This window comes from Diachasmimorpha longicaudata, unplaced genomic scaffold (assembly GCF_034640455.1).
Source record: "Diachasmimorpha longicaudata isolate KC_UGA_2023 unplaced genomic scaffold, iyDiaLong2 ctg00000055.1, whole genome shotgun sequence".
Lineage (NCBI taxonomy): Eukaryota > Metazoa > Arthropoda > Insecta > Hymenoptera > Braconidae > Diachasmimorpha > Diachasmimorpha longicaudata.
Window position 1 is genome coordinate 1,463,138 of NW_026973895.1, and position 15,215 is coordinate 1,478,352.

The following is a 15,215-nucleotide window of genomic DNA, read 5'->3' on the forward strand; positions in this document are numbered from 1 at the left end:
ACGAAATTTCTCTGGAGAGATGTGAAAGGAGTTTTTGCAGAGTTTTATTCAAAGGGAGGAAGAAAAGAGATCTCTTGATGTGGTTTTCAAATGCCAAAAGTGGTCCTTCTGCCAAATTTGTCCCTGAGAATAGTAAGTTGATCTAGCAATTCCATATTGTCTTTCCAAATTTCTTTCCTACTTCTTCCTAATCTTTAAATATCCATTTTCCAATGAGGTTCTGATTTTTTGTTTTTTTTTCTCATTTTAATTCATTAACTTTTTGAAACGTTCAAATTTATTTAAACTGTCAATTTTCACAGTTCACACAATGGGAGAAATGAAATTGACAGGCAATTGCCTAAAGGGATCACGTCCAATTCTCTCCTTCGATGAGAACTTCTCCACAAATCCTCACTACGCCCTCCTGCAAGAGTTGGTCGCCCAGATATTTGGTGTGCCCAACAGCCACCCCAAAAGCAAGTCCGTCTTCGACCACGTCTACACATTCAGCGTCCTGGACAACAGGATATGGTTCAGAAACTACGAGATCCTGACTGAAGATGGAGGATTGGCAGAGATAGGCCCCAGATTTGTTTTGAATCCAGTGAAAATATTCGCCGGGAGTTTCGCAGGAGAAACCCTCTGGGACAATTCCTTCTACATCTCTCCAGCGAAATTTCGTCAAGATGTAAATAAGAAAGCTGGTGGAAAGCACATAAATAGAGTCGAGCAGAAAATGGCACAGAAGACGAACAAGCCTGAGGTCTCGTACTCGTTTAATCCATTGTATGATATATTCAAAGGAGAACAATTGGTGAAGGCCAAGGAGCTGGAGTCTGGAGAGTCAATGGAGCCACAGACGAACCAGCGGACTGCGGAGACGGGTGAGGAAACTTCGGATCCCTTCGAAGGAAAATCTGTAGCCGAGATGAAGGAACGCGAGAAAAGAGCTCTGAGGAACTTCGAAAAAATGGCTGAGAAGTCCACCAAGTCCAAAACACTGGGGTCGAAGGTGATAAAGAAGAAGAAAGGGGGAAAAATAAAATTGGAAAATGAATTTGTTATTTGGGTGGGTGAATAAAAAAAGTATTTTAGATTTTTGTCTTGTTCTTTAAGGTAGTGTCATTCAGGGAATTTTTTCCCCGCCGTCCCGTCAGGAAGACGCAAGGCATCGCCGCGGACGAGAGTACCCAAGTCAAGGTGAAAGTTATCGTGCCGAGGGCTGAATGGCACTGGGGAACAGTGTCTTCAACGATACCCTTGGGGAACCAGGCAGCACCCCATTGCATTTATGCCTTACCCCGGTATTCAGGCTCTGCGGGGGTGGACTTTACTTTCCTAGGCTTCTCGTGGGACATTTATGGAACCAACTAATAATCAAAATTGTAACGACGATAGCTTTCGTATTTACGGATTAACGAAATTTCTCTGGAGAGATGTAAAAAGAGTTTTTCCTTAGTTTTATTCGAAGGGAGGAAGAAAAGAGGATTCTTGATGTGGTTTTCAAATGCCAAAAGTGGTCCTTCTGGCAAATTTGTCGTTGAGAATAGTAAGTTGATCTAGCAATTCCATATTGTCTTCCCAAATTTATTTCCTAATTCTTCCTAATCTTTGAAAATCCATTTTCCAATGAGGTTCTGATTTTTTGTTCTTTTTTTTCTCATTTTAATTCATTAACTTTTTGAAACGTTCAAATTTATTTAAACTGTCAATTTTCACAGTTCACACAATGGGAGAAATGAAATTGACAGGCAATTGCCCAAAGGGATCACGTCCAATTCTCTCCTTCGATGAGAACTTCTCCACAAATCCTCACTACGCCCTCCTGCAAGAGTTGGTCGCCCAGATATTTGGTGTGCCCAACAACCACCCCAAAAGCAAGTCCTTCTTCGACCACGTCTACACATTCAGCGTCCTGGACAACAGGATATGGTTCAGAAACTACGAAATCCTGACTGAAGATGGAGGATTGGCAGAGATAGGCCCCAGATTTGTTTTGAATCCAGTGAAAATATGCGCCGGGAGTTTCGCAGGAGAAACCCTCTGGGACAACTCCTTTCACATCTCTCCAGCGAAATTTCGTCAAGCCGTAAATAAGAAAGCTGGTGGAAAGCACATAAATAGAGTCGAGCAGAAGATGGCACAGAAGACGAACAAGCCTGAGCTGGAGGCCGGAGGGTCAAAGGAGCCACATACGAACCAGGGGACTGCGGAGACGGGTGAGGAAACTGTGGATCCCTTCGAAGGAAAATCTGTAGCCGAGATGAAGGAACGCGAGAAAAGAGCTCTGAGGAACTTCGAAAAAATGGCTGAGAAGTCCACCAAGTCCAAAACACTGGGGTCGAAGGTGATAAAGAAGAAGAAATTGGGAAAAATAAAATTGGAAAATGAATTTGTTATTTGGGTGGGTGAATAAAAAAAGTATTTTAGATTTTTGTCTTGTTTTTTAAGGTCTTGTCATTCAGGGAATTTTTTCCCCGCCGTCCCGTCAGGAAGACGCAAGGCATCGCCGCGGACGAGAGTACCCAAGTCAAGGTGAAAGTTATCGTTCCGAGGGCTGTATGGCACTGGGGAACAGTGTCTTCAACGATACCCTTGGGGAACCAGGCAGCACCCCATTGTATTTATGCCTTACCCCGGTATTCAGGCTCTGCGGGGGTGGACTTTACTTTCCTAGGCTTCTCGTGGGACATTTATGGAACCAACTAATAATCAAAATTGTAACGACGATAGCTTTCGTATTTACGGATTAACGAAATTTCTCTGGAGAGATGTAAAAGGAGTTTTTCCAGAGTTTTATTCGAAGGGAGGAAGAAAAGAGATCTCTTGATGTGGTTTTCAAATGCCAAAAGTGGTCCTTCTGCCAAATTTGTCCTTGAGAATAGTAAGTTGATCTAGCAATTCCATATTGTCTTCCCAAATTCATTTCCTACTTCTTCCTAATCTTTGAATATCCATTTTCCAATGAGGTTCTGATTTTTTGTTTTTTTTTCTCATTTTAATTCATTAACTTTTTGAAACGTTCAAATTTATTTAAACTGTCAATTTTCACAGTTCACACAATGGGAGAAATGAAATTGACAGGCAATTGCCTAAAGGGATCACGTCCAATTCTCTCCTTCGATGAGAACTTCTCCACAAATCCTCCCTACGCCCTCCTGCAAGAGTTGGTCGCCCAGATATTTGGTGTGCCCAACAACCACCCCAAAAGCAAGTCCTTCTTCGACCACGTGTACACATTCAGCGTCCTGGACAACAGGATATGGTTCAGAAACTACGAGATCCTGAGTGAAGATGGAGGATTGGCAGAGATAGGCCCCAGATTTGTTTTGAATCCAGTGAAAATATTCGCCGGGAGTTTCGCAGGAGAAACCCTCTGGGACAACTCTTTCTACATCTCTCCAGCGAAATTTCGTCAAGCCGTAAATAAGAAAGCTGGTGGAAAGCACATAAATAGAGTCGAGCAGAAGATGGCACAGAAGACGAACAAGCCTGAGGTCTCGTACTCGTTTAATCCATTGTATGATATATTCAAAGGAGAACAATTGGTGAAGGCCAAGGAGCTGGAGGCCGGAGAGTCAATGGAGCCACAGACGAACCAGCGGACTGCGGAGACGGGTGAGCAAACTGCGGATCCCTTCGAAGGAAAATCTGTAGCCGAGATGAAGGAACGCGAGAAAAGAGCTCTGAGGAACTTCGAAAAAATGGCTAAGAAGTCCACCAAGTCCAAAACACTGGGGTCGAAGGTGATAAAGAAGAAGAAAGGGGGAAAAATAACATTGGAAAATGAATTTGTTATTCGGGTGGGTGAATAAAAAAAGTATTTTAGATTTTTGTCTTGTTTTTTAAGGTTGTGTCATTCTGGGAATTTTTTCCCCGCCGTCCCGTCAGGAAGACGCAAGGCATCGCCGCGGACGAGAGTACCCAAGTCAAGGTGAAAGTTATCGTGCCGAGGGCTGAATGGCACTGGGGAACAGTGTCTTCAACGATACCCTTGGGGAACCAGGCAGCACCCCATTGTATTTATGCCTTACCCCGGTATTCAGGCTCTGCGGGGGTGGACTTTACTTTCCTAGGCTTCTAGTGGGACATTTATGGAACCAACTAATAATCGAAATTGTAACGACGATAGCTTTCGTATTTACGGATTAACGAAATTTCTCTGGAGAGATGTGAAAGGAGTTTTTCCAGAGTTTTATTCGAAGGGAGGAAGAAAAGAGATCTCTTGATGTGGTTTTCAAATGCCAAACGTGGTCCTTCTGCCAAATTTGTCCTTGAGAATAGTAAGTTGATCTAGCAATTCCATATTGTCTTCCCAAATTCATTTCCTACTTCTTCCTAATCTTTGAATATCCATTTTCCAATGAGGTTCTGATTTTTTGTTTTTTTTTCTCATTTTAATTCATTAACTTTTTGAAACGTTCAAATTTATTTAAACTGTCAATTTTCACAGTTCACACAATGGGAGAAATGAAATTGACAGGCAATTGCCTAAAGGGATCACGTCCAATTCTCTCCTTCGATGAGAACTTCTCCACAAATCCTCCCTACGCCCTCCTGCAAGAGTTGGTCGCCCAGATATTTGGTGTGCCCAACAACCACCCCAAAAGCAAGTCCTTCTTCGACCACGTGTACACATTCAGCGTCCTGGACAACAGGATATGGTTCAGAAACTACGAGATCCTGAGTGAAGATGGAGGATTGGCAGAGATAGGCCCCAGATTTGTTTTGAATCCAGTGAAAATATTCGCCGGGAGTTTCGCAGGAGAAACCCTCTGGGACAACTCTTTCTACATCTCTCCAGCGAAATTTCGTCAAGCCGTAAATAAGAAAGCTGGTGGAAAGCACATAAATAGAGTCGAGCAGAAGATGGCACAGAAGACGAACAAGCCTGAGGTCTCGTACTCGTTTAATCCATTGTATGATATATTCAAAGGAGAACAATTGGTGAAGGCCAAGGAGCTGGAGGCCGGAGAGTCAATGGAGCCACAGACGAACCAGCGGACTGCGGAGACGGGTGAGCAAACTGCGGATCCCTTCGAAGGAAAATCTGTAGCCGAGATGAAGGAACGCGAGAAAAGAGCTCTGAGGAACTTCGAAAAAATGGCTAAGAAGTCCACCAAGTCCAAAACACTGGGGTCGAAGGTGATAAAGAAGAAGAAAGGGGGAAAAATAACATTGGAAAATGAATTTGTTATTCGGGTGGGTGAATAAAAAAAGTATTTTAGATTTTTGTCTTGTTTTTTAAGGTTGTGTCATTCTGGGAATTTTTTCCCCGCCGTCCCGTGAGGAAGACGCAAGTCATCGCCGCGGACGAGAGTACCCAAGTCAAGGTGAAAGTTATCGTGCCGAGGGCTGAATGGCACTGGGGAACAGTGTCTTCAACGATACCCTTGGGGAACCAGGCAGCACCCCATTGTATTTATGCCTTACCCCGGTATTCAGGCTCTGCGGGGGTGGACTTTACTTTCCTAGGCTTCTAGTGGGACATTTATGGAACCAACTAATAATCGAAATTGTAACGACGATAGCTTTCGTATTTACGGATTAACGAAATTTCTCTGGAGAGATGTAAAAGGAGTTTTTCCAGAGTTTTATTCGAAGGGAGGAAGAAAAGAGATCTCTTGATGTGGTTTTCAAATGCCAAAAGTGGTCCTTCTGCCAAATTTGTCCTTGAGAATAGTAAGTTGATCTAGCAATTCCATATTGTCTTCCCAAATTTTTTTCCTACTTCTTCCTAATCTTTGAATATCCATTTTCCAATGAGGTTCTGATTTTTTGTTTTTTTTTTCTCATTTTAATTCATTAACTTTTTGAAACGTTCAAATTTATTTAAACTGTCAATTTTCACAGTTCACACAATGGGAGAAATGAAATTGACAGGCAATTGCCTAAAGGGATCACGTCCAATTCTCTCCTTCGATGACAACTTCTCCACAAATCCTCACTACGCCCTCCTGCAAGAGTTGGTCGCCCAGATATTTGGTGTGCCCAACAACCACCCCAAAAGCAAGTCCTTCTTCGACCACGTCTACACATTCAGCGTCCTGGACAACAGGATATGGTTCAGAAACTACGAGATCCTGAGTGAAGATGGAGGATTGGCAGAGATAGGCCCCAGATTTGTTTTGAATCCAGTGAAAATATTCGCCGGGAGTTTCGCAGGAGAAACCCTCTGGGACAACTCCTTCTACATCTCTCCAGCGAAATTTCGTCAAGCCGTAAATAAGAAAGCTGGTGGAAAGTACATAAATAGAGTCGAGCAGAAGATGGCACAGAAGACGAACAAGCCTGAGGTCTCGTACTCGTTTAATCCATTGTATGATATATTCAAAGGAGAACAATTGGTGAAGGCCAAGGAGCTGGAGTCTGGAGAGTCAATGGAGCCACAGACGAACCAGCGGACTGCGGAGACGGGTGAGGAAACTGCGGATCCCTTCGAAGGAAAATCTGTAGCCGAGATGAAGGAACGCGAGAAAAGAGCTCTGAGGAACTTCGAAAAAATGGCTGAGAAGTCCACCAAGTCCAAAACACTGGGGTCGAAGGTGATAAAGAAGAAGAAATTGGGAAAAATAAAATTGGAAAATGAATTTGTTATTTGGGTGGGTGAATAAAAAAAGTATTTTAGATTTTTGTCTTGTTTTTTAAGGTCTTGTCATTCAGGGAATTTTTTCCCCGCCGTCCCGTCAGGAAGACGCAAGGCATCGCCGCGGACGAGAGTACCCAAGTCAAGGTGAAAGTTATCGTTCCGAGGGCTGAATGGCACTGGGGAACAGTGTCTTCAACGATACCCTTGGGGAACCAGGCAGCACCCCATTGTATTTATGCCTTACCCCGGTATTCAGGCTCTGCGGGGGTGGACTTTACTTTCCTAGGCTTCTCGTGGGACATTTATGGAACCAACTAATAATCAAAATTGTAACGACGATAGCTTTCGTATTTACGGATTAACGAAATTTCTCTGGAGAGATGTAAAAGGAGTTTTTCCAGAGTTTTATTCGAAGGGAGGAAGAAAAGAGATCTCTTGATGTGGTTTTCAAATGCCAAAAGTGGTCCTTCTGCCAAATTTGTCCTTGAGAATAGTAAGTTGATCTAGCAATTCCATATTGTCTTCCCAAATTTTTTTCCTACTTCTTCCTAATCTTTGAATATCCATTTTCCAATGAGGTTCTGATTTTTTGTTTTTTTTTCTCATTTTAATTCATTAACTTTTTGAAACGTTCAAATTTATTTAAACTGTCAATTTTCACAGTTCACACAATGGGAGAAATGAAATTGACAGGCAATTGCCTAAAGGGATCACGTCCAATTCTCTCCTTCGATGAGAACTTCTCCACAAATCCTCACTACGCCCTCCTGCAAGAGTTGGTCGCCCAGATATTTGGTGTGCCCAACAACCACCCCAAAAGCAAGTCCTTCTTCGACCACGTCTACACATTCAGCGTCCTGGACAACAGGATATGGTTCAGAAACTACGAGATCCTGAGTGAAGATGGAGGATTGGCAGAGATAGGCCCCAGATTTGTTTTGAATCCAGTGAAAATATTCGCCGGGAGTTTCGCAGGAGAAACCCTCTGGGACAACTCCTTCTACATCTCTCCAGCGAAATTTCGTCAAGCCGTAAATAAGAAAGCTGGTGGAAAGTACATAAATAGAGTCGAGCAGAAGATGGCACAGAAGACGAACAAGCCTGAGGTCTCGTACTCGTTTAATCCATTGTATGATATATTCAAAGGAGAACAATTGGTGAAGGCCAAGGAGCTGGAGTCTGGAGAGTCAATGGAGCCACAGACGAACCAGCGGACTGCGGAGACGGGTGAGGAAACTGCGGATCCCTTCGAAGGAAAATCTGTAGCCGAGATGAAGGAACGCGAGAAAAGAGCTCTGAGGAACTTCGAAAAAATGGCTGAGAAGTCCACCAAGTCCAAAACACTGGGGTCGAAGGTGATGAAGAAGAAAGGGGGAAAAATAAAATTGGAAAATGAATTTGTTATTTGGGTGGGTGAATAAAAAAAGTATTTTAGATTTTTGTCTTGTTCTTTAAGGTAGTGTCATTCAGGGAATTTTTTCCCCGCCGTCCCGTCAGGAAGACGCAAGGCATCGCCGCGGACGAGAGTACCCAAGTCAAGGTGAAAGTTATCGTGCCGAGGGCTGAATGGCACTGGGGAACAGTGTCTTCAACGATACCCTTGGGGAACCAGGCAGCACCCCATTGTATTTATGCCTTACCCCGGTATTCAGGCTCTGCGGGGGTGGACTTTACTTTCCTAGGCTTCTAGTGGGACATTTATGGAACCAACTAATAATCGAAATTGTAACGACGATAGCTTTCGTATTTACGGATTAACGAAATTTCTCTGGAGAGATGTGAAAGGAGTTTTTCCAGAGTTTTATTCGAAGGGAGGAAGAAAAGAGATCTCTTGATGTGGTTTTCAAATGCCAAAAGTGGTCCTTCTGCCAAATTTGTCCTTGAGAATAGTAAGTTGATCTAGCAATTCCATATTGTCTTCCCAAATTCATTTCCTACTTCTTCCTAATCTTTGAATATCCATTTTCCAATGAGGTTCTGATTTTTTGTTTTTTTTTTTTCATTTTAATTCATTAACTTTTTGAAACGTTCAAATTTATTTAAACTGTCAATTTTCACAGTTCACACAATGGGAGAAATGAAATTGACAGGCAATTGCCTAAAGGGATCACGTCCAATTCTCTCCTTCGATGAGAACTTCTCCACAAATCCTCCCTACGCCCTCCTGCAAGAGTTGGTCGCCCAGATATTTGGTGTGCCCAACAACCACCCCAAAAGCAAGTCCTTCTTCGACCACGTGTACACATTCAGCGTCCTGGACAACAGGATATGGTTCAGAAACTACGAGATCCTGAGTGAAGATGGAGGATTGGCAGAGATAGGCCCCAGATTTGTTTTGAATCCAGTGAAAATATTCGCCGGGAGTTTCGCAGGAGAAACCCTCTGGGACAACTCTTTCTACATCTCTCCAGCGAAATTTCGTCAAGCTGTAAATAAGAAAGCTGGTGGAAAGCACATAAATAGAGTCGAGCAGAAGATGGCACAGAAGACGAACAAGCCTGAGGTCTCGTACTCGTTTAATCCATTGTATGATATATTCAAAGGAGAACAATTGGTGAAGGCCAAGGAGCTGGAGGCCGGAGAGTCAATGGAGCCACAGACGAACCAGCGGACTGCGGAGACGGGTGAGGAAACTGCGGATCCCTTCGAAGGAAAATCTGTACCCGAGATGAAGGAACGCGAGAAAAGAGCTCTGAGGAACTTCGAAAAAATGGCTGAGAAGTCCACCAAGTCCAAAACACTGGGGTCGAAGGTGATAAAGAAGAAGAAATTGGGAAAAATAAAATTGGAAAATGAATTTGTTATTTGGGTGGGTGAATAAAAAAAGTATTTTAGATTTTTGTCTTGTTTTTTAAGGTCTTGTCATTCAGGGAATTTTTTCCCCGCCGTCCCGTCAGGAAGACGCAAGGCATCGCCGCGGACGAGAGTACCCAAGTCAAGGTGAAAGTTATCGTTCCGAGGGCTGTATGGCACTGGGGAACAGTGTCTTCAACGATACCCTTGGGGAACCAGGCAGCACCCCATTGTATTTATGCCTTACCCCGGTATTCAGGCTCTGCGGGGGTGGACTTTACTTTCCTAGGCTTCTCGTGGGACATTTATGGAACCAACTAATAATCAAAATTGTAACGACGATAGCTTTCGTATTTACGGATTAACGAAATTTCTCTGGAGAGATGTAAAAGGAGTTTTTCCAGAGTTTTATTCGAAGGGAGGAAGAAAAGAGATCTCTTGATGTGGTTTTCAAATGCCAAAAGTGGTCCTTCTGCCAAATTTGTCCTTGAGAATAGTAAGTTGATCTAGCAATTCCATATTGTCTTCCCAAATTCATTTCCTACTTCTTCCTAATCTTTGAATATCCATTTTCCAATGAGGTTCTGATTTTTTGTTTTTTTTTTCTCATTTTAATTCATTACCTTTTTGAAACGTTCAAATTTATTTAAACTGTCAATTTTCACAGTTCACACAATGGGAGAAATGAAATTGACAGGCAATTGCCTAAAGGGATCACGTCCAATTCTCTCCTTCGATGAGAACTTCTCCACAAATCCTCACTACGCCCTCCTGCAAGAGTTGGTCGCCCAGATATTTGGTGTGCCCAACAACCACCCCAAAAGCAAGTCCTTCTTCGACCACGTCTACACATTCAGCGTCCTGGACAACAGGATATGGTTCAGAAACTACGAGATCCTGACTGAAGATGGAGGATTGGCAGAGATAGGCCCCAGATTTGTTTTGAATCCAGTGAAAATATTCGCCGGGAGTTTCGCAGGAGAAACCCTCTGGGACAACTCCTTCTACATCTCTCCAGCGAAATTTCGTCAAGCCGGAAATAAGAAAGCTGGTGGAAAGCACATAAATAGAGTCGAGCAGAAGATGGCACAGAAGACGAACAAGCCTGAGGTCTCGTACTCGTTTAATCCATTGTATGATATATTCAAAGGAGAACAATTGGTGAAGGCCAAGGAGCTGGAGTCTGGAGAGTCAATGGAGCCACAGACGAACCAGCGGACTGCGGAGACGGGTGAGGAAACTGCGGATCCCTTCGAAGGAAAATCTGTAGCCGAGATGAAGGAACGCGAGAAAAGAGCTCTGAGGAACTTCGAAAAAATGGCTGAGAAGTCCACCAAGTCCAAAACACTGGGGTCGAAGGTGATAAAGAAGAAGAAATTGGGAAAAATAACATTGGAAAATGAATTTGTTATTCGGGTGGGTGAATAAAAAAAGTATTTTAGATTTTTGTCTTGTTTTTTAAGGTTGTGTCATTCTGGGAATTTTTTCCCCGCCGTCCCGTCAGGAAGACGCAAGGCATCGCCGCGGACGAGAGTACCCAAGTCAAGGTGAAAGTTATCGTGCCGAGGGCTGAATGGCACTGGGGAACAGTGTCTTCAACGATACCCTTGGGGAACCAGGCAGCACCCCATTGTATTTATGCCTTACCCCGGTATTCAGGCTCTGCGGGGGTGGACTTTACTTTCCTAGGCTTCTAGTGGGACATTTATGGAACCAACTAATAATCGAAATTGTAACGACGATAGCTTTCGTATTTACGGATTAACGAAATTTCTCTGGAGAGATGTGAAAGGAGTTTTTCCAGAGTTTTATTCGAAGGGAGGAAGAAAAGAGATCTCTTGATGTGGTTTTCAAATGCCAAACGTGGTCCTTCTGCCAAATTTGTCCTTGAGAATAGTAAGTTGATCTAGCAATTCCATATTGTCTTCCCAAATTCATTTCCTACTTCTTCCTAATCTTTGAATATCCATTTTCCAATGAGGTTCTGATTTTTTGTTTTTTTTTCTCATTTTAATTCATTAACTTTTTGAAACGTTCAAATTTATTTAAACTGTCAATTTTCACAGTTCACACAATGGGAGAAATGAAATTGACAGGCAATTGCCTAAAGGGATCACGTCCAATTCTCTCCTTCGATGAGAACTTCTCCACAAATCCTCCCTACGCCCTCCTGCAAGAGTTGGTCGCCCAGATATTTGGTGTGCCCAACAACCACCCCAAAAGCAAGTCCTTCTTCGACCACGTGTACACATTCAGCGTCCTGGACAACAGGATATGGTTCAGAAACTACGAGATCCTGAGTGAAGATGGAGGATTGGCAGAGATAGGCCCCAGATTTGTTTTGAATCCAGTGAAAATATTCGCCGGGAGTTTCGCAGGAGAAACCCTCTGGGACAACTCTTTCTACATCTCTCCAGCGAAATTTCGTCAAGCCGTAAATAAGAAAGCTGGTGGAAAGCACATAAATAGAGTCGAGCAGAAGATGGCACAGAAGACGAACAAGCCTGAGGTCTCGTACTCGTTTAATCCATTGTATGATATATTCAAAGGAGAACAATTGGTGAAGGCCAAGGAGCTGGAGGCCGGAGAGTCAATGGAGCCACAGACGAACCAGCGGACTGCGGAGACGGGTGAGCAAACTGCGGATCCCTTCGAAGGAAAATCTGTAGCCGAGATGAAGGAACGCGAGAAAAGAGCTCTGAGGAACTTCGAAAAAATGGCTAAGAAGTCCACCAAGTCCAAAACACTGGGGTCGAAGGTGATAAAGAAGAAGAAAGGGGGAAAAATAACATTGGAAAATGAATTTGTTATTCGGGTGGGTGAATAAAAAAAGTATTTTAGATTTTTGTCTTGTTTTTTAAGGTTGTGTCATTCTGGGAATTTTTTCCCCGCCGTCCCGTCAGGAAGACGCAAGGCATCGCCGCGGACGAGAGTACCCAAGTCAAGGTGAAAGTTATCGTGCCGAGGGCTGAATGGCACTGGGGAACAGTGTCTTCAACGATACCCTTGGGGAACCAGGCAGCACCCCATTGTATTTATGCCTTACCCCGGTATTCAGGCTCTGCGGGGGTGGACTTTACTTTCCTAGGCTTCTAGTGGGACATTTATGGAACCAACTAATAATCGAAATTGTAACGACGATAGCTTTCGTATTTACGGATTAACGAAATTTCTCTGGAGAGATGTGAAAGGAGTTTTTCCAGAGTTTTATTCGAAGGGAGGAAGAAAAGAGATCTCTTGATGTGGTTTTCAAATGCCAAACGTGGTCCTTCTGCCAAATTTGTCCTTGAGAATAGTAAGTTGATCTAGCAATTCCATATTGTCTTCCCAAATTCATTTCCTACTTCTTCCTAATCTTTGAATATCCATTTTCCAATGAGGTTCTGATTTTTTGTTTTTTTTTCTCATTTTAATTCATTAACTTTTTGAAACGTTCAAATTTATTTAAACTGTCAATTTTCACAGTTCACACAATGGGAGAAATGAAATTGACAGGCAATTGCCTAAAGGGATCACGTCCAATTCTCTCCTTCGATGAGAACTTCTCCACAAATCCTCCCTACGCCCTCCTGCAAGAGTTGGTCGCCCAGATATTTGGTGTGCCCAACAACCACCCCAAAAGCAAGTCCTTCTTCGACCACGTGTACACATTCAGCGTCCTGGACAACAGGATATGGTTCAGAAACTACGAGATCCTGAGTGAAGATGGAGGATTGGCAGAGATAGGCCCCAGATTTGTTTTGAATCCAGTGAAAATATTCGCCGGGAGTTTCGCAGGAGAAACCCTCTGGGACAACTCTTTCTACATCTCTCCAGCGAAATTTCGTCAAGCCGTAAATAAGAAAGCTGGTGGAAAGCACATAAATAGAGTCGAGCAGAAGATGGCACAGAAGACGAACAAGCCTGAGGTCTCGTACTCGTTTAATCCATTGTATGATATATTCAAAGGAGAACAATTGGTGAAGGCCAAGGAGCTGGAGGCCGGAGAGTCAATGGAGCCACAGACGAACCAGCGGACTGCGGAGACGGGTGAGCAAACTGCGGATCCCTTCGAAGGAAAATCTGTAGCCGAGATGAAGGAACGCGAGAAAAGAGCTCTGAGGAACTTCGAAAAAATGGCTAAGAAGTCCACCAAGTCCAAAACACTGGGGTCGAAGGTGATAAAGAAGAAGAAAGGGGGAAAAATAACATTGGAAAATGAATTTGTTATTCGGGTGGGTGAATAAAAAAAGTATTTTAGATTTTTGTCTTGTTTTTTAAGGTTGTGTCATTCTGGGAATTTTTTCCCCGCCGTCCCGTCAGGAAGACGCAAGGCATCGCCGCGGACGAGAGTACCCAAGTCAAGGTGAAAGTTATCGTGCCGAGGGCTGAATGGCACTGGGGAACAGTGTCTTCAACGATACCCTTGGGGAACCAGGCAGCACCCCATTGTATTTATGCCTTACCCCGGTATTCAGGCTCTGCGGGGGTGGACTTTACTTTCCTAGGCTTCTAGTGGGACATTTATGGAACCAACTAATAATCGAAATTGTAACGACGATAGCTTTCGTATTTACGGATTAACGAAATTTCTCTGGAGAGATGTGAAAGGAGTTTTTCCAGAGTTTTATTCGAAGGGAGGAAGAAAAGAGATCTCTTGATGTGGTTTTCAAATGCCAAACGTGGTCCCTCTGCCAAATTTGTCCTTGAGAATAGTAAGTTGATCTAGCAATTCCATATTGTCTTCCCAAATTCATTTCCTACTTCTTCCTAATCTTTGAATATCCATTTTCCAATGAGGTTCTGATTTTTTGTTTTTTTTTCTCATTTTAATTCATTAACTTTTTGAAACGTTCAAATTTATTTAAACTGTCAATTTTCACAGTTCACACAATGGGAGAAATGAAATTGACAGGCAATTGCCTAAAGGGATCACGTCCAATTCTCTCCTTCGATGAGAACTTCTCCACAAATCCTCACTACGCCCTCCTGCAAGAGTTGGTCGCCCAGATATTTGGTGTGCCCAACAACCACCCCAAAAGCAAGTCCTTCTTCGACCACGTCTACACATTCAGCGTCCTGGACAACAGGATATGGTTCAGAAACTACGAGATCCTGACTGAAGATGGAGGATTGGCAGAGATAGGCCCCAGATTTGTTTTGAATCCAGTGAAAATATTCGCCGGGAGTTTCGCAGGAGAAACCCTCTGGGACAACTCCTTCTACATCTCTCCAGCGAAATTTCGTCAAGCCGGAAATAAGAAAGCTGGTGGAAAGCACATAAATAGACTCGAGCAGAAGATGGCACAGAAGACGAACAAGCCTGAGGTCTCGTACTCGTTTAATCCATTGTATGATATATTCAAAGGAGAACAATTGGTGAAGGCCAAGGAGCTGGAGGCCGGAGAGTCAATGGAGCCACAGACGAACCAGCGGACTGCGGAGACGGGTGAGCAAACTGCGGATCCCTTCGAAGGAAAATCTGTAGCCGAGATGAAGGAACGCGAGAAAAGAGCTCTGAGGAACTTCGAAAAAATGGCTAAGAAGTCCACCAAGTCCAAAACACTGGGGTCGAAGGTGATAAAGAAGAAGAAAGGGGGAAAAATAACATTGGAAAATGAATTTGTTATTCGGGTGGGTGAATAAAAAAAGTATTTTAGATTTTTGTCTTGTTTTTTAAGGTTGTGTCATTCTGGGAATTTTTTCCCCGCCGTCCCGTCAGGAAGACGCAAGGCATCGCCGCGGACGAGAGTACCCAAGTCAAGGTGAAAGTTATCGTGCCGAGGGCTGAATGGCACTGGGGAACAGTGTCTTCAACGATACCCTTGGGGAACCAGGCAGCACCCCATTGTATTTATGCCTTACCCCGGTA

The 15,215-nt window shown here is 43.5% G+C and overlaps 3 protein-coding genes across 3 annotated transcripts; all 3 read left to right on the forward strand.

The window, feature by feature from the left end:
* The first annotated feature begins 2,119 nt into the window (after nucleotides 1-2,119).
* Nucleotides 2,120-5,217, forward strand: LOC135171608 (ribosome biogenesis protein BRX1 homolog). Its single transcript, XM_064138237.1, has 4 exons — nucleotides 2,120-2,236; nucleotides 2,475-2,589; nucleotides 4,119-4,265; nucleotides 4,436-5,217. The coding sequence occupies exons 1-4, from the start codon at nucleotides 2,120-2,122 to the stop codon at nucleotides 5,194-5,196; spliced, it is 1,140 nt and encodes a 379-aa protein (XP_063994307.1). The 3' UTR covers nucleotides 5,197-5,217.
* Nucleotides 5,218-5,528: 311 nt separating this feature from the next.
* On the forward strand, nucleotides 5,529-6,248 carry LOC135171605 (ribosome biogenesis protein BRX1 homolog; the record flags this gene model as incomplete). The annotated part of the gene is made up of 2 exons (XM_064138233.1): nucleotides 5,529-5,664; nucleotides 5,836-6,248. Coding segments are annotated over 2 exons (549 nt in total), but the record flags the coding sequence as incomplete, so codon positions are not given.
* Nucleotides 6,249-6,928: 680 nt separating this feature from the next.
* LOC135171609 (uncharacterized) lies at nucleotides 6,929-14,572 on the forward strand (the record flags this gene model as incomplete). Its single annotated transcript, XM_064138238.1, has 7 exons — nucleotides 6,929-7,064; nucleotides 7,235-7,611; nucleotides 9,469-9,583; nucleotides 12,513-12,659; nucleotides 12,830-13,538; nucleotides 13,952-14,058; nucleotides 14,229-14,572. Coding segments are annotated over 7 exons (1,935 nt in total), but the record flags the coding sequence as incomplete, so codon positions are not given.
* Between the last annotated feature and the right edge of the window lie 643 nt (nucleotides 14,573-15,215).